Source organism: Macaca thibetana, chromosome 14 (genome assembly GCF_024542745.1).
Source record: "Macaca thibetana thibetana isolate TM-01 chromosome 14, ASM2454274v1, whole genome shotgun sequence".
Classification (NCBI taxonomy): Eukaryota; Metazoa; Chordata; class Mammalia; order Primates; family Cercopithecidae; genus Macaca; species Macaca thibetana.
The window spans coordinates 69,469,942-69,492,753 of NC_065591.1; the positions used below are offsets into that span (position 1 = coordinate 69,469,942).

The 22,812-nt window shown below is 42.2% G+C and overlaps 3 protein-coding genes and 1 pseudogene across 5 annotated transcripts in view; 1 reads left to right on the forward strand and 3 right to left on the reverse strand.

Annotated features, from left to right (window-relative positions):
• RSF1 (remodeling and spacing factor 1) overlaps nucleotides 1–17,513 on the reverse strand; it is a 157,996-nt gene extending 140,483 nt beyond the window's left edge. For both annotated transcript variants that reach the window (XM_050757462.1, XM_050757461.1), the window contains exon 1: nucleotides 17,327–17,513. In XM_050757462.1, the coding sequence (XP_050613419.1) occupies nucleotides 17,327–17,513 (187 nt within the window). The remainder of the gene's footprint in view (nucleotides 1–17,326) is intronic.
• CLNS1A (chloride nucleotide-sensitive channel 1A) overlaps nucleotides 1–22,812 on the reverse strand; it is an 820,929-nt gene that overhangs the window by 186,050 nt on the left and 612,067 nt on the right. The window lies entirely within an intron of this gene.
• LOC126935718 (40S ribosomal protein S20-like) lies at nucleotides 9,894–10,470 on the reverse strand (annotated as a pseudogene).
• AAMDC (adipogenesis associated Mth938 domain containing) overlaps nucleotides 17,878–22,812 on the forward strand; it is a 52,820-nt gene continuing 47,885 nt past the window's right edge. The window contains exon 1 of one of the 2 annotated variants that reach the window (XM_050757502.1): nucleotides 17,878–18,040. The gene's annotated coding sequence lies outside the window, so the exon portion shown is untranslated. The remainder of the gene's footprint in view (nucleotides 18,041–22,812) is intronic. The other variant, XM_050757503.1, reaches the window with a different exon arrangement.

Genomic DNA, 22,812 nt, shown 5'->3' on the forward strand with positions numbered 1-22,812 from the left:
GGTGACAGAGTGAGGCCTCATCTCTAAAACACAAACAAAAAACTAGCAAGCTGAATTCAGCAACATATGAAAGACATTATATACTATGAACAAATGGGACGGGATAGGGGCTAGCTATGCCAGAAGGACCTATTGTGAAATTAGATGGTAGGGGCTTTAAGCCACATACTATCAGCCCAACCTCCAGGGAGAGGATAGGAGCTAGAGAGTGAGTTCTTTTGTTTGTCTGTGCAGTGGCACAATCATGGCTCACTGGAGCCCCTACCTCCCAGGCTCAAGCGATCCTCCTGCCTCAGTCCCCCAAGTAACCAGGACTTACATTCGTATGTCACCACACCTGGTTAATTTTTGTATTTTTTGTAGAGACAGGGTTCCCCATGTTGCCCAGGGTAGTCTTGAACTCCTGGGCTCAAGCGATCCACCCACCTAGGCCTCCCAAAGTGCTGGGATTATAGGCATGAGCCACTGTGCCCAGTCAAGACAGAGTTCTATTGCAAAACAAAAACCCTAATAAAAACTGTTATGCTGGCTGGGTGTAGTGGCTCACGCCTGTAATCCAACACTTTGGGAGGCCAAGATAGGCAGATCACTTGAGGTCAGGAGTTCCAGACCAGCCTTGCCAACATAGTGAAACCCTGTCTCTACTAAAATTACAAAAATTAGCTGGGCATGGTGGTGTGCACCTGTAATTCCAGGTATATAGGAGGCTGAGGCAGGAAAATCGCTTAAACCCGGGAGACGGAGGTTGCAGTGGGCCGAGATCCTGTCACTGCACTCAAGTATGGGCGACAGAGTGAGACTTCATCTCAAAAATAAATAAAAAGGCTGTTATGCGTGGCCAAGTGTAGTGGCTCACACCTACAATCCTAGCACTTTGGGAGGCTAAGGCAGGAGGATCATTTGAGGCCAGAAATTCAAGATCAGCCTGAGCAATATAGTGAGACCTCATCTCTAGAAAAATATAACTAAATTAACTGGGCGTGGTAACATGTGCCTGTAGTCCCCCCTACTCGGCAGGAGGATCGCTTGAGCCCAGGAGCTCAGGGTAGGCCATGTTGCACCACTGCACTGCGGCCTGGGCAAGAGAGCAAGACCCTGCCTGAAAAGAGAAACAAAAACCTGTCATACTGAGCAGTTTCCTGACTGGTGAACACAATGATATGCTGGGAAGGTGACATGCCCTGATTCTACAGGGAGAGGGGCACAGAAGCTCTACATCCAAGACCCTTCCAGACCTTGCCCTATGTGTCTCTGCATCTGGCTGGTCTTATGTTGTATCCTTTATAATAAAGCCATAACTGTAAATAAAGCACTTTCTTGAGTTCTGTGAGTCATTCCGGTGAATTACAGAACTTGAGGTGGGTTATGGGAACTCCTCAGATTTGTAGCCAGTTGGGTAGAAGTGCAGGTAGCATGGGGACCCCACCTGTGGCTGGCATGTGAAATGGGGACAGTCTTGTTGGTGACATTCTACCTTGTAAAATGATAGAACCATCCTTCACTAATTAAATGGCATGAGACCAGACTTTACTTATAGCTCAAATAATATTATAGGTCTACATTAATACATGGTGTCTAATAGTACATTTAATAGTTGGGGAACCAGGCACGGTGGCTCACGCCTGTAATCCCAGTCTTAGGGAGGCCGAAGTGGGTGGATCACTTGAGCCCAGAAGTTTAAGACCAGCCTGGGCAACACAGTGAGACCCCATCTCTAGGAAAAAAAAAATAGCTGAGTATGGTGGCACGTTCCTGTGGTCCCAGCTACTCAGGAGGCTGAGGTGGAAGGATAGCTTGAGCTCAGGTCAAGGCTGCAGTGAGCCATGATTGCACCACTATACTCCAGCCTGGGTAACAGAGCAAGACCTTGTCTCAAAAAAGGCTGGAGAAAGAGTTGTTCCCCAGATGGAATTCAAATCAAATTGTATTTCTGCTAGACAGTTTTTCAAGATCAATCAAGAATCTCTTCATCAACTTTCAACCCCCACAAACACACATATCACTTATGTGTACTTCTCATTTACAATGAACTAAATCCACACTATGTATTAAACATATGTGTTTATTTATCTAGAGTGGTATTTCAAATTACTTGAAGTTCCCGTTTGTTTCTTTGTGGGGAGAAAGGAACAGAAAGGATGTCTAATGAGTATCAAATCTCTGTACCAAGCAGAAAAAAGCAATCTCTAAACTTACAATAAACTTTTTTTGCAAATAAAAATGACATATCTCGGCAGGGCACGGGCTTGTGCCTGTAGTCCCCACACTTTGGGAGGCTGAGGTAGGTGGATCACCGGAGGTCAGGAGTTCAAGACCAGCCTGGCCAACATGGTGAAACCCCGTCTCTACTAAAAATACAAAACTTAGCCAGGTGGGGTGGCATGCTGAGGCAGAATTGCTTGAAACCAGGAGGTGGAGGTTGCAGTGAGCCGAGATCACACCACTATACTCCACCCTGGGAGACAGAGCGAGACTCCATTTCAAAAAAAAAAAAAAAAAAAAAAAAAGAAAACAAAAGATAAGATTATTTCATTAAAGAGAACTTTACTTATAACAGAAAACTGGGCACAAATGCCAAGATAGTTAATTAAAGTTAATTTTAATTACCTTAAGTACATAAATAAGGTACTCTAATTCAATCCATTAACTAAGCCCTTATCTATTCTACCTGCAAATTCTCTTTCTCAGATCTAGCCTTTTCTCTCACTCCCTACTGACACTTGCCCAATTCACATCTTACAATATGAATGTAATATTATAACAACCTCCAGCTGGTTTCCCTATCACCACCCCAAACTGCCCACTGCCTTTCCAACACCGCAAAAGAATTGTTTCAGAAATGAGAATTTCAGATCACCCCTGGTGAAGATCATATAAATCAATTCAGAGAAATTGGGGTGGGGCTCTTAAAAAAAAAAAAAAAGGTAAATAACAGAAACGGAATAATGACTTTTCCCTCATGGTGTCTTGGGAAAGATAAATTAAAAACTGGATTTTTAACTATACTCAGAGGATTCAAATAAAAAGTAATAAGCTTAGAAGAGGTTAATAACAAATGCTTTTCATGCAGTTAAGACATGGTAAATCAAATAACCCAAGAAATGAGTTGAGGGATTACCCAAAGATTTTCCATCTCAGGCACTATTATACAACCCAGCGTGGGCTATGTAGCAACATCCATCTCTATAAAAAAATATATATATATATATTTTTTTTAATTAGCCAGGTGTAAGGGCACAAGTAGTGCTAGCTACTTGGGAGGCTGAGGCCGGAGGATCACTTGAGTCCAGGAGTTCTATGTTACAGTGAGCTATGACTGTGCCACTGCACTGCAGTCTGGGCAATAGAGCAAGACCCTCTCTCTAAATAAAGAGAAAGAAAGAAAGGAAGAAAAGACAGACAGACCAAAGATGGGGAAACACGTGAGAAAGACCAAAAGGAAACACCTGAGTCATTAAAAAAAAAAAAAAATTAAATAAGTGAAAAACAAGGGGGGGGGGGGGAGGGGGAATTCAGTAATGTATATCTTTACAGCAATACCCAAAAGAAAAAAGAGTTACACCATGAAAAATGTGTAGCAAACAAGGGATGAAGAGAAAATCTAAAAATATTTTGAAATATGTGACACATTCATTCAACTAACACTTGAGCATCTACTATATGCTAAATACTAGGCTAGAAATAGAGTGAATAAGAGAAAATGAATTCCTTATGGAACTTATTGTCAGTCACTGGCATGTTGCCTTTATTTAATGTGCTACATTTTTACTTTAAAGAAGGGAAAAATACATGCAAAGCATTTATAACTCCCAATCTAATTTTCTCATACGGTCTTAAGTTCCTCAACCACAAACCTTATCAGAAACCTAATGTATACAGTTAGGTTACAATTTCCCATACATGCCATATTATCAGAAACTTCTATGCCTTTTCCCATGCTGTTCCCTGCCTTGAACACTTTTCCAACTTTTATTCAACCATTCAAATTTCCATAATGCTTACAGTGATGTTATGATTTCCCCTGGCCAAAATTAAGTACTTGCTCATTTATATTCTCAAAGCACCTTAGAATTACTCTAAACAGCAGTTATACTTTGTATTATAACTGCCTGCATAATTATATTCATGCAAACAAGATCATGCAAACATGATACAAATATATGCTGTCTACAAGAAACAAAGTTTAGAATCAAAGACACAAGGAGGTTAAAAGGATAGAAAGGGGCCGGGCGCGGTGGCTCAAGCCTGTAATCCCAGCACTTTGGGAGGCCGAGATGGGCGGATCACGAGGTCAGGAGATCGAGACCATCCTGGCTAACACGGTGAAACCCCGTCTCTACTAAGAAATACAAAAAATAGCCGGGCGCGGTGGCAGCGCCTGTAGTCCCAGCTACTCGGGAGGCTGAGGCCGGAGAATGGCGTGAACCCGGGAGGCGGAGCTTGCAGTGAGCTGAGATCCGGCCACTGCACTCCAGCCTGGGCTACAGAGCGAGACTCCGTCTCAAAAAAAAAAAAAAAAAAAAAGATAGAAAGGAACACATCATGCAAAGTAAACAAAAGACAGCTGAAGTGACTATGCTAATACCAGACAAAACAGACTTTAATCTCAGCATACAGTTTAAGACGAAGTTTGAAGTATTAGGACAAATAGGTAAGAACAGACATTCCTGATTACACATTAAAATCACTGATGCCAGGGCCTCAATCCCCAGAGATTCTGACTTCAATGGAGCATTGTTAAGGCCTAAGCATCAATATTTTTCAGAGCGATTCAAGGGATTCTAATGCATAGTCAGAGTTAGTTAATGACACATGATTATTATAAGGGTTGAAAAACACTGAACTACAAGGAAAAATAAGACAATTGGTTTAACTAGGGTAAATGGAAGTCAAGGCAGTATGGGAACGCACCCTGGAAGCATCTGATAACACAATGCACAAATTATAATTTATAATTATATAGGAGATGAAGTCTAATTTCCAAAATATTCAAGAAGAAAATTATTTCGTTGAGCCAATCCCATTAAAAAAATTTTTAAAAATAAAAAAATTAGGCTGGGTGTGGTGGCTCACACCTGTAATCCCAGCACTTTGGGAGGCCAAGGCAGGCGAATCACTTGAGGTCAGGAGCTCAAGACCAGCCTGCACAACATAGTGAAACCCCGTCTCTATTAAAAATACAAAAATTAGCTGGGCATGATGGTGCGTGCCTGGACTCCCAGTTATTCAGGAGGCTGAGACAGGAGAATCGCTTGAACCCAAGGTGGAGGTTGCAGTGAGCCGAGATCATGCCACTGCACTCCAGCCTGGGCAACAGAGAAAGACTCTGTCTCAAAAAAAAAAAAAAAAAAAAAAAGAAAGAAAGAAAAAGAAAAAAAACCCGAAACACCAAGAAGAAGAAAATTGTTTCAAAGTGTGAGGAAAACTAGGATTTTCCCAAACAATGATGAAAAGCTGGTTAAGATTCATGTTCAAATATCAAGGCATCAACTGTACCTATGACTTGTAGTTCTTTGGTTTCAATATATTTTAGTATCCCATTCAAATATTATACCTTTTAAAAATAATGTTCATGCTAATAAAATTTAAACTTTTAAAGTAAAAAGAGGTGAGTGGGGAAATATGCTACGTTATCTGACTCAGAAGCCTAAGTGTTCAGATCATTGCTTAGTGTTCAGACCACAACCATAGTACTGTGGATCACACTACAATCATTGTAAGAGCGTACCTGTGGGGACAAAACACTGGTTAAGAGTTGGGCTCCGAAGCCAGACTTACCCAGTTTTAAATTCCCACAGCATTACAAACACATTTTTATCAAAATTTTCTCCAACCCTTTAACACTGTGTGACTTCAGGCAAGTTACTTTACCTCTCCTAATAGTTTCCTTATCTATAAAATGAAAATAATGATACTATAAATAGAGTGGCTCTAAGGATTAAATAAGGTAATCTTGGTAGATGACTTTATCATGGAGTCTGGCTCAACAGTAAGCTCTGATAATTATAACAGTACTACTCCAGGCATTTAACCTATAAAATTATGGTAAAGCATGCATACTACAAAACCCCTTATTTTTGCATTTTTGTAATTTATTTTTCTGTGAAAGATAAGAATGGAGAAGATAATTAAGGTTTAAAGGGGAGGTCCAAAATATGGGAAAATAGGACACTAAAGGAGTGAGATATAGTTATTATGGTGAATAAAACTAGGTAATAATAGAAGATAGGGTATAAAATGAAAAGGCCATGAGGCAAAAAGATAGCAAGGAAAAACCAGTTGACCACAGTCAAAATTCATAGGACAAAAAATCTCAAAAATGAGGAATATTATGGAATGTGTGAATTCAGATGCCAGACCAAGTTAGTGCTGCTGTAGATGGCTTACTTGTGGTTCTGATAAACTGGAGGTTGGCAAGACTTTAATGGGAATATAAAGTAAGCTCCATTATACTTCTGATTAATCAAAGTTTTCCAACATTACAATATTGCTATATCCCCAAATTCCAAATACCAAAAGCAAGTTAGAATGTATTATTTGGAATAACTCATTCTATCTAATTTTCTTTTCCTAAAACACTTTTAACATCTAAACATCGAAGAAGTGACAACTATATTTATTTGCAGAGCCAACTGTGAGGATGCTAAGGACAAAAGGAAAAAAGTATCAAATTCCCTGAGATATCTAGCATAACACATGCCTAAGCTTCATAACCAGTACTGCCCTTTTGCTGCAAAATACACTGATGACCAAGGCATTTAATCCCACTTACTAGGAAGCTATAATCTAGTAGATTCTTTCCCAGTCCTGTGTCCTTTAAGTAACCTAAGTAAATCTTTTAAGTTCTATCTTTAATAACTACATCCTTTCCCAACTGAGTACACAGCATCACCATTCATCCAACCTTACCCTCACCTAATCAGTTCACTTGGATGAGACTTTGAGGCTGGTATAGCAGCAATGTTACAATAACTCTTACCCTTACTACCAATTACTATGTCACATGGCTCCCATCCTAGCACTGCCTTATGACAATTAGGCAGAGGCAGCCATGGCTATTCTTGAATGAAAGAAATTTAGTTCAATGTAATGTCATCACCCTGTTAACAAAAAAGCTTTTAGACTCACCTAACCCAAGAGAGAGGAGTAATTAATACCAAAACAGTTGGATGTAAAATTAGATCAATATTGAGACTACTGTTCCACTAATAGTTTCATTCACAGGACATTCTAGGCATTTAATTTGTATTATATTCGTTCTTTTTTATTTTTATTTTTTTGCGGGGGGGAAGGGTGGAGTCTCGCTCTGTCGCCCAGACAGGAGTGCAATGGCGTAATCACGGCTCACTGCAACCTCTGCCTCCCGGGTTCAAGCAATTGTCGTGTGACAGCCTCCTAGGTAGCTGGGATTACAGGTGTATCCCACCACATCCAACTAATTTGTATTTTTAATAGAGACCAGGTTTTACCACGTTGGTCAGGCTGGAAATTTGTATTATACTCGTTCTAAATGTATTTTCAAACACAGCGATCATCATCTGATAAGACTTCCACCTTCACACACTGGAATACGGATCAGCAAATTTTTTCCCGTAAAGGGCTAGACAGATAATAAGTTCTTCAGGTTTTGGGTTTTGTTTTGTTTCTGAGACAGGGTCTTGCTGTGTCACCCAGGCTGGAATGCATTGGCATGATCAGCCTCAACCTCCGGGGCTCAGATAATCCTCCGAAAGTGCTTGGATTGCAGGCATGAGCCACCATACCCAGCCCAATACTTCAGGTTTTGAAATTATATGTTCTCTGTGACAATCACTCAACTCTACCATAGTTGTGTGAAAGCAGCTACAGACAACAGTATGTAAACAAATGAACGTGGCTGTATACCAGTAAAACCTTATTTACAAAAATAGAGGACAGGCTATAGATTGCCCACCCCTGTACTAAGCTATCACAGACTAGGCTTTAACTTCAAAGTTTTAGAGCAGAACATGGTCCTGTAAGTTGAGGAAAACTATTAATTTCACAAACATTTACTACATATATTTGCTATTACTCACCAATTGCTAGCAATAAAATAAAATAAGAATCCCTGTCCTCAAAGAGTTTACCATCTCGTAGGCTAGGCAGTAAGTGCAAAAACTTTTATGAGTACTGTGACATAAAATCTACAAAGTGTACATGCAGGGTAAGGAGACAGAAGTGGTTAATTTAACTTGAGAGACAGAAAGCAGGAAATTTTTCACAGAGCACTTGATGCTTAACGAGCAGACTAATGACGGGTAGAGTGAACAGGCAAGGGAAGGAAGATGGGGATGGGATATTCGACTCAGTGGGAGGAGGATGAGGAAAAAGCACAAATGTAAAACAACCTTTCACATTTTCAGAGATGTGAAAGCAGTTCAGTGTCATTAAAACTAGCAATGAGAACAGAAAGCAAAGTTGAATACAAAAGGGGATAAATAGACTCAATATGACTTGGTATCAAAGTAGAAAGTGTTTAGGGCTAAGGTCTAGGATGCCTCCTTTGTTTCTGATCTGAGTGACTTGGGTAGATGACAGTAACATTCATTGTAAGAGGTAATTCAAGATTAAGAATAAATAAATAGGCTGAGCTTCGTGGCTCAGGCCTGTAATCCCAGCACTTTGGGAGGCTGAGTCAGGTGGATTGCTTGAGCCCAGGAGTTTGAGACCAGCCTAGGCAACATAATGAAACTCTGTCTCTACTAAAAATATAAAAAAAATTTAGCTGGGTGTGGTGGCACATGCCTGTGGTGCCAGCAACTTGAGAGGCTGAAATGGGAGGATCACCTGAGTCTGGGAGGTAGAGGTTGCAGTCAGCAGAGAACAAGCCACTGCACTCCAGCCCGGATGACAGAGTAAGACTCTGTCTTTTAAAAAAAAAAAAGGTAAATAAATACAAGCAGAAATTCAATTTTCCTTTTATAAAGCCTCTTTAGAAGTCTCGTTTTAAATAATTTTTGTGGTGATTATTAAAGAAATGTGCAATTAACGTAGAAAATAAAATGTGAAAAAATGTAAGAAAAAACAAAGGAAAAAAACCTATATAACCCTACTATCCAGAAAATGATTAAGATAAACATGTACAAATACCGGGGGAAAAGCTTAGATTCTAAAATAAATACAGACTAAACCTTTACTATGAGAGCTTTCTGGAGGAACTCTTGCTTACATGAGCCATATACACATTATATACTTTATGTTGCTCCTCAAGCAATCTTTGTTCAACTACAGGAGGCTGAAGCCTGGTCTGTCTACTGGTGGGGCACCTGTCAAGTTCTCCCCTTATGCTCTTCTTTCTTAAAATCAGTTTGGGCTGGATGTGGTGGTTCACACCTGTAATCCCAGCACTTTGGGAGGTCAGGGTGGGCAGATCACTTGAGGTCAGGAGTTTGAGACCACCCCGGCCAACATGATGAAACCCCATCTCTACTAAAAATGCAAAAAAATTAGCTGGGCATGGTGGCAGCCACCTGTAATCCCAGTTACTCAGGAGGCTGAAGCAGGAGAATTGCTTGAACCCGGGAGGCAGAGGTGGCAGTGAGCCGAGATCACCGCACTCCAGCCTGGGCGACAGAGTGAGACTCCATCTCAAAAAAACAAACAAACAAACAAACAAAAACAGTCTGGTGTAGTTTCTGCTTGGTGTGCCCTCACAGCTCATGTTCTTACATTGAAAAGATCACCTTGATTTTGGACAAACATTCTAAGCGTAACTTTTAGTTCTTGCTCTTTGTCCATATCTGGACTGGTAAGATTAAATAAACACTGCAAATTCCCTATCACCTCATCCCTGCTTCTTCAGAAATTTTACCTTTTATTCACAGAAAGGCACAAATTATGAAATAATTTGCTATCAGAATATCTTACACAACTTACTTTGAGAGAAACCAAATTTATTTAAGTATTTTTAAATGAGTATTAAAACTTAATTCTGAGCAAAACATGAGAGCAAAAAGTAGTCTAATGATGAATGGGATCAAGTTTGCCATTTATAATTTTTTTAACAACTGGTAATCAATTTATTAAAATAGTTGACTTAAGCATCTGCAATGGTGACTTTCACCTCAACTCCTGGCTCAAACTGATGGAAGCAATCTGCTTAACAATCTCAGAAGGACTGTGCAAGTCAATGAGTTTGTGGATTCTCATCTGGAAAGGATCCCATGTCCTAGAACCTTCACCACAAGGAGTTTTTCTTGTAGTCATTCTCAAAGTCTTGGTAGGCATTCGAACTGATCCTTTCACTTGGAGATTCTTTTCCTTTGCTCCTCTGACGAAGTCAGCACATATCTTTTCCAGGGATTTTACGGTGACGCCCGTTAGAGTGATTCGATTTCGGTGAATTGCCACCTCTGGCTCCACGGGTGTTTTTCCGGTATCCTTAAAAGCCACGGCTGCTGCGCAGCTTCCTGACCGACTTGTTCCTCGGCGAGAGCGAACAGTGGTGAGTTAAGAAGCAGGAGCCTGCGGATCACCGATCCACAGCACCTACACCACGTCTTCCTCAAAGAGCAGCCATTTATAATTTGTAAAAGGAAATACACACACACACACGCACGCACACACACAGAGATAATGGAGAATTAATACAATTTAACACATCCCTAAACTCAGGATAAAAATAAGAAGTGGCTGGGCACAGTGGCTCATGCCTGTCATCCCAGCACTTTGAGAGGTCGAGGTGGCTGGATCTCCTGAGGCCAGGAGTTCAAGACTAGCCTGGCCAACATGGCAAAACCTGTCCCTACTAAACACATAAAAATGAGCCAGGCATGGTGGTGCATGCCTGTAATCCTAGTCACTTGGGAGCGTGAGGCAGAAGAATCACCTGAACCTAGGAGGCACAGGGTGCAGTGAACCAAGATCACGCCACTGCACTCCAGCCTGGGTGACAGAGCAAGACTGTCTAAAAAAAAAAAAAGAAAAAAAAAAAAAAAGGAGTTTTAGCCACAAGTGCTGACTCATGCCTGTAACCCCAGCACTTTAGGAGGCCAAGGTGGGAGTATCACCTGAGGTCAGGAGTTCAAGACCAGCCTGGACAATATAGCAAGATCTCATTCTCTACCAAAAAAAGCTTTAAAAATTAGCTGGGCGTGCTGGCATGCACCTGTAGTTCCAACTACTCAGGAGGTTGGGGCAGGAGCATTTCTTGAGCCCAGGAATTCAAGGTCCTAACTGGGGGGAAAAAAAAAAAATTTTTTTTTTTTTTTTTTTTTTGAGACAGTGTCTCACTCTGTCACCCAGGCTGGAGTACAGTGGCACCATCTTGGCTCACTGCAACCTCTGCCTCCTGGGTTCAAGCGATTCTTCTGCCTCAGTCTCCCGAGTAGCTGAGATTACAGGTGCCTGCCACCAGGTCCGGCTAATTTTTGTATTTTTAGTAGAGACAGGGTTTCACCACATTCACCAGGTTGGTCTCGAACTCCTGACCTCAGGTGATCTGCCACCTGGGCCTCCCAAAGTGCTGATTACAGGCATGAGCCACCACGCCCAACCAAAAAAATACATTTTTATAAAGTAGGCATTCACCTCAGAAATCCTTTGATAATGTTTGAAGCAACACCAGTTTAATACTGTTTAAGTCAGTTTCCTCTATTATTGTGGTTCAATTGTTTAGTCACTTGGAAACCCCAAAAACATGGGTTTTTTTGAATTTCAGTGCCTCCCTTCTTCCTAACACACTGGTACAAACCTCATACGGAGCACACTTGAGCTAGCAGGCACTGCATTTATGGCATACAAGTGAAAAAAAGCATAATACGGAAGCAGCAGCCCCTTCAAATGGCTAAAGGTGGTGCAACTTCACACATAAGGATCAGGAAATGGAAGTTGAGGGGAAGTAGAAGAGTACGGAGAGAATGCCTGCTGTTCTCTCTAGTTTGGGCATCAATTTGCCAGGAGGCACTGCTTGTGCCCAACTGTGCAAGAGTGAGCAAAAATGTTTAAAAGTTAGCTAATATAAACCTAACTTACAGATATGACCATATAAAGCTAAACAAATTATAAATCAAATCCTGCTAGAATATATGTAATCACAAAATGTACATTATACTTGCCCATATAATTAAATGTTTTTAAAACAAAATAGAAAATACCCTAATACCTTTGTGGGATCTACTCTGCAATAAAAACAGAAAACAACCAGAAAAAAAACAAGCATAATATATTAAGACTATACTCATCATGTAGAGTAAAATTTTATTAAATCCAACAACACACATAACTGTCTTCCTTGAATATATGATTCAGTTTAACATGTACTTTAGGCCTGAATTATTCTTACTTTTTCATATTGCATGTGGTCATACATCGCACCATAAAACTGTTAGATAATTTTAGTCTACAACTGTAGACTAGAATGCACAGACTATTGCTCCACTTGATAAAATCTCAGAGAAAAAAATAAGTCTTTGAATGATGTCATTAGTTTCAAGCTCATTAGCTACTTCTTACTAGATTAGAAATTTCTTTTAAAAGGCTTATGTTTAATGTTTTTTTTTAAAAAAATATCTCCACAATATTTACTGTAGCTACATCTGTACACAGCAGATGCTCAATATTACATATCAAGTGAATGAACTCACAATAAATGCTTACTTACCTTCTTACCGGTGTGGTCTGTCTGAGAATTTAACAAAACATCTAAATTTAATGCAAACTTTTTAATCATTAAAAGACTAAAAAGTCAGCCAGTTTGCATTAACAGGCTCATGTTAGCCAGACAAGTCCCTCTGTCTCCACTACCTCCTAGTTCCTAGGACAATGCCAACAACCTCCTTCCAAACCTCCATAACTTCAGGACATATCAAAAACGGTAGAGATGAAATCTATTTCTCTCTTTCCCTCTAATAAGTGCCCCAAAGAATATTTACTTTTTCAAAGGCAGAAGAGCCACAACTAAAAAGTTTCAACCTAACCAGGCTCTGGCTCCAGCAATGCTACTATGAATGTATGTATGCCCTATCAGTGTCTACCACTGTAGACTTGTACAACCTCTAGTACATGCACTTGGTAAAATCTTTTGTTTAAATCAACACATGGTGGCCCCAGTTACAGTAGTCACCGTCTACTTTATCAAATGCACCTAAAAATATATTGTCACACACAGATCAGTTACAGTACCAGTAAGAGAGATCATAGTTATAGTTACAATTCCAGCTAAGAAAGCATACTTTTTTTTTAACCTTGATATTTTGACTTCAAGAGTTAAAATTCAAATCATTAAAATTAAATGCAAAAATGAAACAAAAAACTAATGGCTCAACTTACTTAACATACAACTAATTCAGCCAACCATAGTATAACCTATGAGAATCCTAACACGTTATCTGTATTTACCTTAATAAACTTATTAGATATATATAACATCTCAACCAATATCCAGACTGTTTTTAAAGAATAAAGTGGTATAGTTGCCTCTTGAAAAGAAATATTCTCTGCAGGAGAGGAAAGATACTTAGGAGCCTTGGGTGTCAGGAATCTCACAAAGTCAATGTTGACTTTATCCATAACCACCATTATCTACCTCCAGTTAGGAGAAACCTGGGGAAGCCCACACAAAGCACAGAATCAGAAGGACTAAAGTAGACTGCCGAGAGAGGAGGATAAAACACCACCTTCATTTGGCACATCCTTTTATACTGAGTATCAACTATAAATCTCAATTTTTTGACAATTTCAGCATATACGTGGGCTTTTCAAATAAGAATTTGACTAACACCAACAGTTAGCTGTATACACTTGAAATCTCTCTCTGTAGCTTGATTTTCCTCCCTGAAAAATAAAGGCAATGATATAATAGTCCCTTCTTTCTGGCCGCAAAACTCAATGATAGTTTCTAGAACAAAGGTTCCCAAACGTTCTATGTTCACAGCACCCTCAGTATCTCAGCAATTTTCTCTCAGCAGCCCTAGGCCAGAAATAATAACACTTCCACTTATTAAGCAGTCAGTAGCCATGTGAAAAATAACCTAGCTACATTTCAACAAATAATGTTTTTACTTCATTCTTAACCATAATTACTTGTGAAATGTGTATTACTGTTGGGCAATGCACAACTTTTCAAACCTTGGAATCAGAGTGGGCCCTGCTATCCTCTTTCCTGCTGCATACAGATTTTTTTGTGCATTTTACCACAGCAACCACTAAAAAGCCAGCTTCACAAAGACATATCATCTATAGAAATGTAGCACAATCTTGAAACCATGAACTATGTCAAGGCAGTAGTTCGCCTGGCAACCAGCAAATTTCCACTACCACTGTATCCTACTTGAAAATTTAAACAATCAGATGGAGTTGGCAACAATGCTCTAGGGTGCCTTGGTGCAGTTTGGAAACCATGATCCTATGGCAAGGTATATAATTTTGTGGCTTTGGACTCAGACTTGGGTTGGAAATAATATTTCACCCTTAACTATATAATCTTGGGCACCTTAATCTATTGAGCCTTACTTAGTTTCTATGCCTGCCAAATAGGAATAATACTATCAACTTCAGAGAACAGTAGCAAGAACTAAATCCATGTCTTTTAACTCTTGTACACCACAACTCTTTCCCAAAAAGACTCAGCTCAAATCTTGTTGGCTGAGCCACTATCGTCTTATCAGCTATTTGAAACAGGCAGAAAGTCTGTAATAGCTGATAAAACGATAGTGGTTCACCCAACAAGCTAACTTTGATGATGATATCATGGTTCATCATCAAAGTTCTGAAAATCTTTTCCCTGCACAGTAACAGCATTTCACCTGCAGAGACTTCTCATTTGCCAAATGTTCTGAACTGTGTAACATCAATTAATAATTATTCTAAGATCACCTTATAACAGGATCTATTATCAGTCCCCTTAGCAACTCTATACCAACGGTAATACAGTGGTTGAAATAAATGATCCTCCTTAGCCCAGGTTACCTGTCATTTTTACTTACTTAGTGGTCCACTATTCAATTCAACTGACTCTAATATTTTATTCCTCTGATATTAATATAAACTAAATGCAGTGGTCAAAATACCTAAAAGAAATGGAGATGCAAGCAATCTCATATACTACCCAAAATACCACACCACCCCAGAAAACCTGCATTTCAACTTGGTCCAAGGGAATCAACAAAACAATTTACTAGCCATCCTTTCCCCACACGCCCACAGTTCGTTCTCTGAGAGATACATTACTATCACTTCCCAAGGCATCCTAAAAGCAACTTACTAAGGCATTCTACTTCACAATGACTACTTTCTTAAAAATTAAAAAAGGGGCCAGGCGTGGTGGCTCACGCCTGTAAAGCACTTTAGGAGACCAAGGTGTGTGGATCACGAGGTCAGGAGTTCAAGATCAGCCTGGCAAACATGGTGAAATCCCGTCTCTACTAAAAATACAAAAATGAGCCGGGTGTGGTGGTGCACGCCTGTAATCCCAGCTACTCTGGAGGCTGGGGCAGGAGAATCGCCTGAACCTGGGAGGCAGAGGTAGCAGTGAGCCGAGATCCTGCCACTGCACTCCGGCCTGGGCAACAGAGTGAGACTCCATCTCCGGCCTGGGCAACAGAGTGAGATTCCGTCTCAAAAAACAAATAAATAAAAATAAGAAAAGGAAGATAGATACAATTTGATAATGAAATTACCACAATGGGGCTTAATTTTTAAAGAAATTCTGCGGGAAGCCTTTATATAATGTCACCCTCCTATTTTGTACTATTTTAAAAAAATAAGCTTTTTGTAAGTCAGTTTGTTATGGGTGGAGGGGATGTGGACAGGTAAGAAGAGATTAATAGGCCTGTATAATAGGCCTTATAAGTGTTGTATTAATCTGAATCTTCGGTAGCCATAACATCATACAGATTCTTTATAGGTAATATTCTGAAGAACTTTATACTTGGCACTTCCTAGCAATGCAAATAAATTCAGTTAACAGAAACTTCTTCATTTACATAGAGAATAGAAGAGCGACCCTGCTTTCTTGGAAAGGAAACAGCTATCTGTCTTGTACAATACCCAGTCCACTTTGGCCAGCTAATACGGACAAAAAAGAGATCTATTTGGAAAACGTTTCTTCTCCAGCCAAGGGCTGTTTCCAGATAAAGGCAATGCTCAGAGTATAACAAAAAAGCCTTCTCTGAGGAAAGAAAAGTGCCAGAAAAGGAGAGGCAGGGATCGGGAATAAATGGGGATGAGTATAAGCACTCAGTGTGAAGGCTGGAGGCAGCAGGCACAGCGCTGAGATGCTCCAGCAAAAGAACCAGCAGCAGCAGCAGGAAGTTTCAATGGGGCCGGGCAGAGCATGCGCCCTGCACCCGCGCGGTGGCCTTATGTGGAAGGAGCACCACTTGCGAACACCAATAATAGACCAGCGGCACCAGAGAGAGAAACATGAGCAACAAGCACCTTCTTCAACTGTTTCCCCCTCCGTCAGAGCCCCTCCTCCAGCCTACATACTAACCACCCCACCCTACCGTGCAAATGGGAGGGAGACGACTTCTTCGCCTAAGCCCGGCTGCCAAGATGAAGGGGGAAGGGATTGGAAAAGTGGGGAGATGCTAGTCTATTATTTTGGGGGAGGTGGGGAGAGGAAGGAGAACTATGGAGGAGGAATTAACCCTCTCCTCTCCAAAGTGGAGCTGAACCGACTTCGCCCCCCTACCGAGAATGGAGAAGAACCCCCTCCCGTGGGGGAGGAGCAGACCTCCCCACTCTAAGGAAGGAGTTTTAGGGGTTAAACCAGCCCTCGAGGGGAAGGGAAAAGGGACAAATCTGTCGGGGGAGTTCCCAACAGAGGGAGGGAGAGTTGAGTGTCCGCTGGCCCCCGCCCACCCAGGTGAAGGGAGATAAGGAGGTGTCCGGAGCAGCCGAGCCCAGCCTTCCCCGAGATGGTCGGGAAGACTGGTGGGAGGAGGGGAGGGAGTAAGGGTGGGGAGGAGGAGAAAAGCGCAAAGCTGGCCGGAACCTGCGCTCCCCTTCCCCCGCCGCCAAGGGGGAGACGGGGTGGGGGGCCGCCCTCCGCCGCGAAGCAGCAGTCCCTGGGGTTGCCGACCGACACAATGACCCCTCCCTGCCTCCAGCCCACACCTAGCCCGCAACGCCCCCACCTCAGCTCCCCGCCCGGCCGAGTGGCCCTAGGGGGCCTCCGCCCCGCCTCCCCACTGCCCAAGACCCCGGGGGCTGGGCGGAGAAGACTAGCCCGGCGGAGTTGCGTCCCAGGGGGAGGACAGAGCCGCGGAGGCCCAAGCCGCGAAGAACTGGAGCGTCTGTGAGGAGCAGAGAACAGGAGCGCGCCAGGGCCGCTTCCCGCCGGGCGTTCGGGCCCCTCGCTTACCTTCTCCGTTGCCGACGTCCGGCGGCGGCGCCTGCAGCACCCGCTCCAGCTCAGGGAACGGCAACTCAGGCAGGTCTAGCAGCGGCCCGTAGCGCTCCAAGAAGGAGCAGACTACGGCGAAGTTGGGGCATGAACCCGGGCAGCCCGGAGGAGCCATCACCGCCGCCACTGCCGCCGCCGTCGCCATTTTGAACTGGAGGATGGAGGAGGAGGCGATGGGGGGGCGGGGGAAGTTGGGGTGCCGAGGGATGGCAGGACAGCCTTACGGACGACAGGAGGCGCTCTCAAGTGGGCTCCTCTGCGGATCCCAGCGTCTCAGGGACTGCTCTGCGATCCCACAATACATCGGCGGCCCGGAGCAGTCGAGAACCGAGTCAGACGGGAGACAGAGAGGCCCTCTGCGCCTTTCACTTTCCGCCCTCTTTCCGCCCCCTTCTCTCCTCCCCTTCGGGCTTGCCACTGCCTCGTGTGACAGGGGGAATGAAAACAAGGGAAGCGGGACGGGGAGGCGGGCTGGAAGCGGGAGGGGCGGTACTTCTCGAGAACAATGGCCAATGGAGGCAGAGGGGGCGGGGCTTCGGGCGCTGATCAACTGCAAGGCTTATTACCCGAGGGCAGTTGGGGAGCGCAGATCCCGGAGCAGCGCTGGCAACCTAAGTGCGGGGAGAGCACTGCGCCGTTTGGGAACGCAACTTTGAGGAGACAGTGCGGTGGGTGAGTTTTCGGGGGAATCCTGAAACTGGGCCACGAGAGGGTAGTGAGGTTGAGGAGAATAAACAAAAAGAGAATAGGGCGGGGGAAAGCCCAGTTGTGGGAGAAGGTTGGGAAGGGGAAAGGTAGAGAGGTGCCCTGGGCTGGGACTTCTGTAAGACGTCTCTCTGAAAGTTTGCCGAGGGAGTATTGCTCTCTGCTGAGGTACAGGAATCGCAGCTTTGCTGGAAAAGCAGGATCTGAGGGAACGGAACTCTGGGGGAATCGTCGGAGTGAGGAGTTGGGGCCCTGCTGGGAGAAGAGGGTCTGAGGAGACCAGGCTCTGCTAGGGGACTATGGTGTGAGGGGAAGGGGCTCTGTTCAGGGACCAGAGTCGGAGTGTGGGCTGGGACTCCACTGAGAGGCCGAACATGACAGGAGACGGTGGAACAGCAAAAAGTTTGTTAGAAGACAGGGTTCCACTTCGGGGCGGGGCGGGGTGGGGGGACAGTGAACATTCCCATAAAGAACCCCAGAGAGAAACTACCAATAATGTAAAATAGAATGTGCAGCCTGATAAGCAGGTTGAGCTTAGAAGCCTGAGCTTTGGATTCAGCCAGGCTTGAGTCCTAGCGGGACCACTTCATGACATTGTGGAAGTTTCTTCATTTCTTTAAACTCCTTAAAGTGGGGTGATATTAGTACCTACATCATACGGTATTACTAGATAAATCACAGAAAAGTGATTAGCACAGTACCTTAGCACATAGTGAGTACTTTAAAAATATTGGTTATCAAAAAAGGAGTTCCTATAATTGAGACTGAATTCTGCTATATTTATTTAGCGTACAATTTATTACTTTGAGAATTTTTTGAGTGCATTTAAAACTTACGTAGTACCTAATTCCTAAAAAGAATTTGGCTGGGCGCGGTGGCTCATGCCTGTAATCCCAGCACTTTGGGAGGCCGAGGTGGGTGCATCACCTGAGCTCAACAGTTCCAGACCAGCCCGGGCCACATGGTGAAACCCCGTCTCTAGTAAAAATACAAAAATTAGCCAGAAATGCTTGGGAGGCTGATGCAGGAGAATCCCTTGAACCCGGGAGGCGAAGGTTACAGTGAGCAGAGGTCGCGCCACTGCACTCCAGCCTGGGCGACAGAGCAAGACTCCCATCTCAAAAAAAAAAAAAAAAAAAAAAAGAATTTGAAGTAAGGTACAACACAAACCCTGTAAAAAAGAGAAATCTATAATTAAAGAAAGATAAGAAATAGATGGGCAAATAATTATATGAGTAACAGGAAAAATAGTGACACAAACACTGAACTTTGTTCTTCATTTCCAGGTTTTAAAAAGGGGAAAAACCATAAGGATGTATATTATTCCCATTATCTAAAGAAAGAATGCTCAATTTATCAAGAGAAAAATTCTATATTGTTACCTTGAATAGTGATTCGTAGTCTTGAGTAGTATACAAACCCTTTTTAAAGGAAAAAGGTTCTTTTGAAACTTGACAAATACTTTTGAAAATTTCACTGTAAAAAATACTGATGTAAGAAATGAAAGTCTAAAGAACACTGTAAATGTACTTAATGCCACTGAAGTATACACTTAAAAGTGGTTAAAATGGCGTATTTTATGTTACATGTATTTTACCACAATAAAAAAGTTTTTAAGAAATTAAAATCCTACTTCAGGAAAATGTCTTTATGGTTATGAATTATCACTGCCAAAGAAGTTTTAGTTTAATGAGTGGGAAAATATTGTTTTTAAGCAATTACTGAAATGAAACACTAAACAAACATTTTTATAGAACTCCCAAACTGTCAAGTATATATCTCTTGACCCTGGGGACCTGAAGACTCCAGTTTAAGAATAATCTGGGCAAGGTGGGGTGGCTCACACCTGTAATCCAAGCACTCTGGGAGGCCTAGCAGGCGTATCCCTTGAGCCAAGAAGTTGGAGACCAGCCTGGGCAAGGTAGTGAAACTTAATCTGTAATCCAATGTAGGGGCAGTAGTTGCCACTGCACTCCAGCCTGGGCGACAGAACTAGACCCTGCCTCAGGAAAAAAAAAAAGAAAAAAAAAGGAGTAATCCGACCCAGAATACAGTTTTTACAGTTTGTGGAAACATACAAAGACTTTCATATACTGGTTACTTAACTGACCTTAAATGAAAGCCAGGTACAGGTTATTTTAAAATAAAATTATATCTTTGTGAAGGAATATCTATGGAAAGAACCTTCAAACCTAAAAGGAAGATTAATTATGTGAACCTTGCCTGTACTTTCTATCTTTGCTTCCAGCTTTTACAGTACTCCACTTCCCACATTCCAGTGAGGTTGTGAAATAACATTCTAAAAAAGAAATAAAGCTCTATTACTATGGTTTTCTTTTCTCACTGCTCACACTGTTAGTCAGAGACTGATAAATAAGGTTAGAGTTTCTACCTTTTCTAATCTAGATGGGCACGGAAACAGAGTCCTTTGGCATCAGAAAGTTACATCCACCCAAAGATATGAAGTGTTTTACTACAAAGCAAGGTTTAAGTCATGCCTTCCTTCACTGAAGTCTGTTCTGGAAAATAAATGACACCCATATTGCTGTCATCACTTCTTGCCTTCCTGGGCTAAGAGAAATTGTGGAACACAGAGCTTAACCACAATTTATGTAATTATGTAAATGAGTTATATTTATCTGACTGAAATGTAAAGGTGCAAAAAAGAGTAGCTATTTTTAAAACCTGTGTTTGATTTATTGCTACTGCCATGAAGAGGCCTTTAAATAAGCATTAAGTTACACTTAGTTCAACCTTGTTTATGAATAAGAAATTTCTTAAGGTATTTCAGATTTCATGTCCTATTGGGGGAAATATTTTGCTCAATAAGAGTGAATGGCTAGTTTATTAAAAATACCAAAAAGTCAAAAACAACCCAAATACTCATCAACAAAAATATAAATTGTGATAGACTACTCAAGAGTGAGAAAAGAAAACTATAGAAATAAACACACTGTTGATACACACTACAGCCTGATTGAATCTTAAAAACATGTTGAGTAAAAGAAGGCAGACACGAAAGAGTTAAGTACTGTACAATTCCATCAATATGAAGGTCAAAAATAATCTGTGGCAATAGAAATCAAAGTAGTTGTTTCCTTTGAACTTAGTAGGGTATTGACTAGAAAGGGACACAAGGGGACTTTGTAGATAGTTTCTATATCTTTATTGGCAAGTTTATTTCTCAAAATTCATTGAACTCTATAAACACTGCATTCAACTAAATGCAATGCAATTATGCTTCAATTTTAAAAGTTAATGGTTTATTCCTATATAATCCCAATTAGCACTGGTACCAGTCTGCCTTTTATCAAAATTTACCCACATTTTTGTCTCCTTCATATGTTATCTTTGCATTTGTTACACAGTTTTTTGTTTTGCCTTTTTTTTTTTTTTTTTTTTTTTGAGACAGAGTCTCGCTCTATCGCTCCCAGGCTAGAGTGTAGTGTCGCAATCTCGGCTTACTGCAAGCTCCGATTCCCAGGTTCACGCCATTCTACTGCCTCAGCCTCCCGAGTAGCTGGGACTACCGGCGTCTGCCACCATGCTCAGCTAGTTTTTTTTTGTATTTTTAGTAGAGACGGGGTTTCACCGTGTTAGCCAGGATGGTCTCGATCTCCTGACCTCATGATCCACCCTCCTCAGCCTCCCAAAGTGCTGGGATTACAGGCGTGAGCCACTACTCCTGGCTGCTTTTTTTTTTTTTTTTTTTTTTTTTAGTGAATATTATAAGCTCAGTAAATGTATATTGAGGCAAACTGAATTCCATTTTAGAGCCAATTTGGGGAATTCCTAATCAAGGATGAGCAAATTAGGTATATTTAAAACTCACTTTAAAAAAGCTAAAATAAGCTGGGCACAGTGGCTCACGCCTGTAATCCCAACACTTTGGGAGGCCCAGGCAGGTGGATGACGAGGTCAGGAGATTGAGACCATCCTGGCCAACATGGTGAAACCCCGTCTCTACTAAAATACAAAAAATTAGCCAGGTGTGGTGGTGGGTGCCTGTAGTCCCAGCTACTTGGGAGGCTGAGGCAGGGGAATCGCTTGAACGTGGGAGGCAGAGGTTGCAGAGAGCTGAGATCGCGCCAGTGCACTCCAGCCTGGCGACGGAGACTCTGTCTCAAAAAAAAAAAAAAGAAAAAAAGCTAAAGGTTTTTAGCTTCATGTACCTTCAGCTCAAAAAAGGTGAGGTAGGGTCGGGCGCGGTGGCTCAAGCCTGTAATCCCAGCACTTTGGGAGGCCGAGACGGGTGGATCACAAGGTCAGGAGTTGGAGACCATCCTGGCTAACACGGTGAAACCCCGTCTGTACTAAAAAAATACAAAAAACTAGCCGGGCGAGGTGGCGGGCGCCTGTAGTCCCAGCTACTCGGGAGGCTGAGGCAGGAGAATGGCGTAAACCTGGGAGGCGGAGCTTGCAGTGAGCTGAGATCCGGCCACTGCACTCCAGCCTGGGCGACAGAGCGAGACTCCGTCTTAAAAAAGAAAAAAAGAAAAAAAAAATGATTGGTTTCTCTGATGGAATAAAGATTTTTACTGAAAAGAAAAATGAGTGGGAGACCAAGTGCAATGGCTCATGCCTGTAATCCCAGCATTCTGAGAGGCCAAGGTGGAAGTTCAAGACCAGCCTGGTCAACATGGTGAAACCTCATCTCTACTAAAAATGCAAAAATTAGGTGGGCATGGTGGTGCATGCCTGTAGTCCCAGCTACTTGGGAGGCTGAAGCAGGAGAGTCA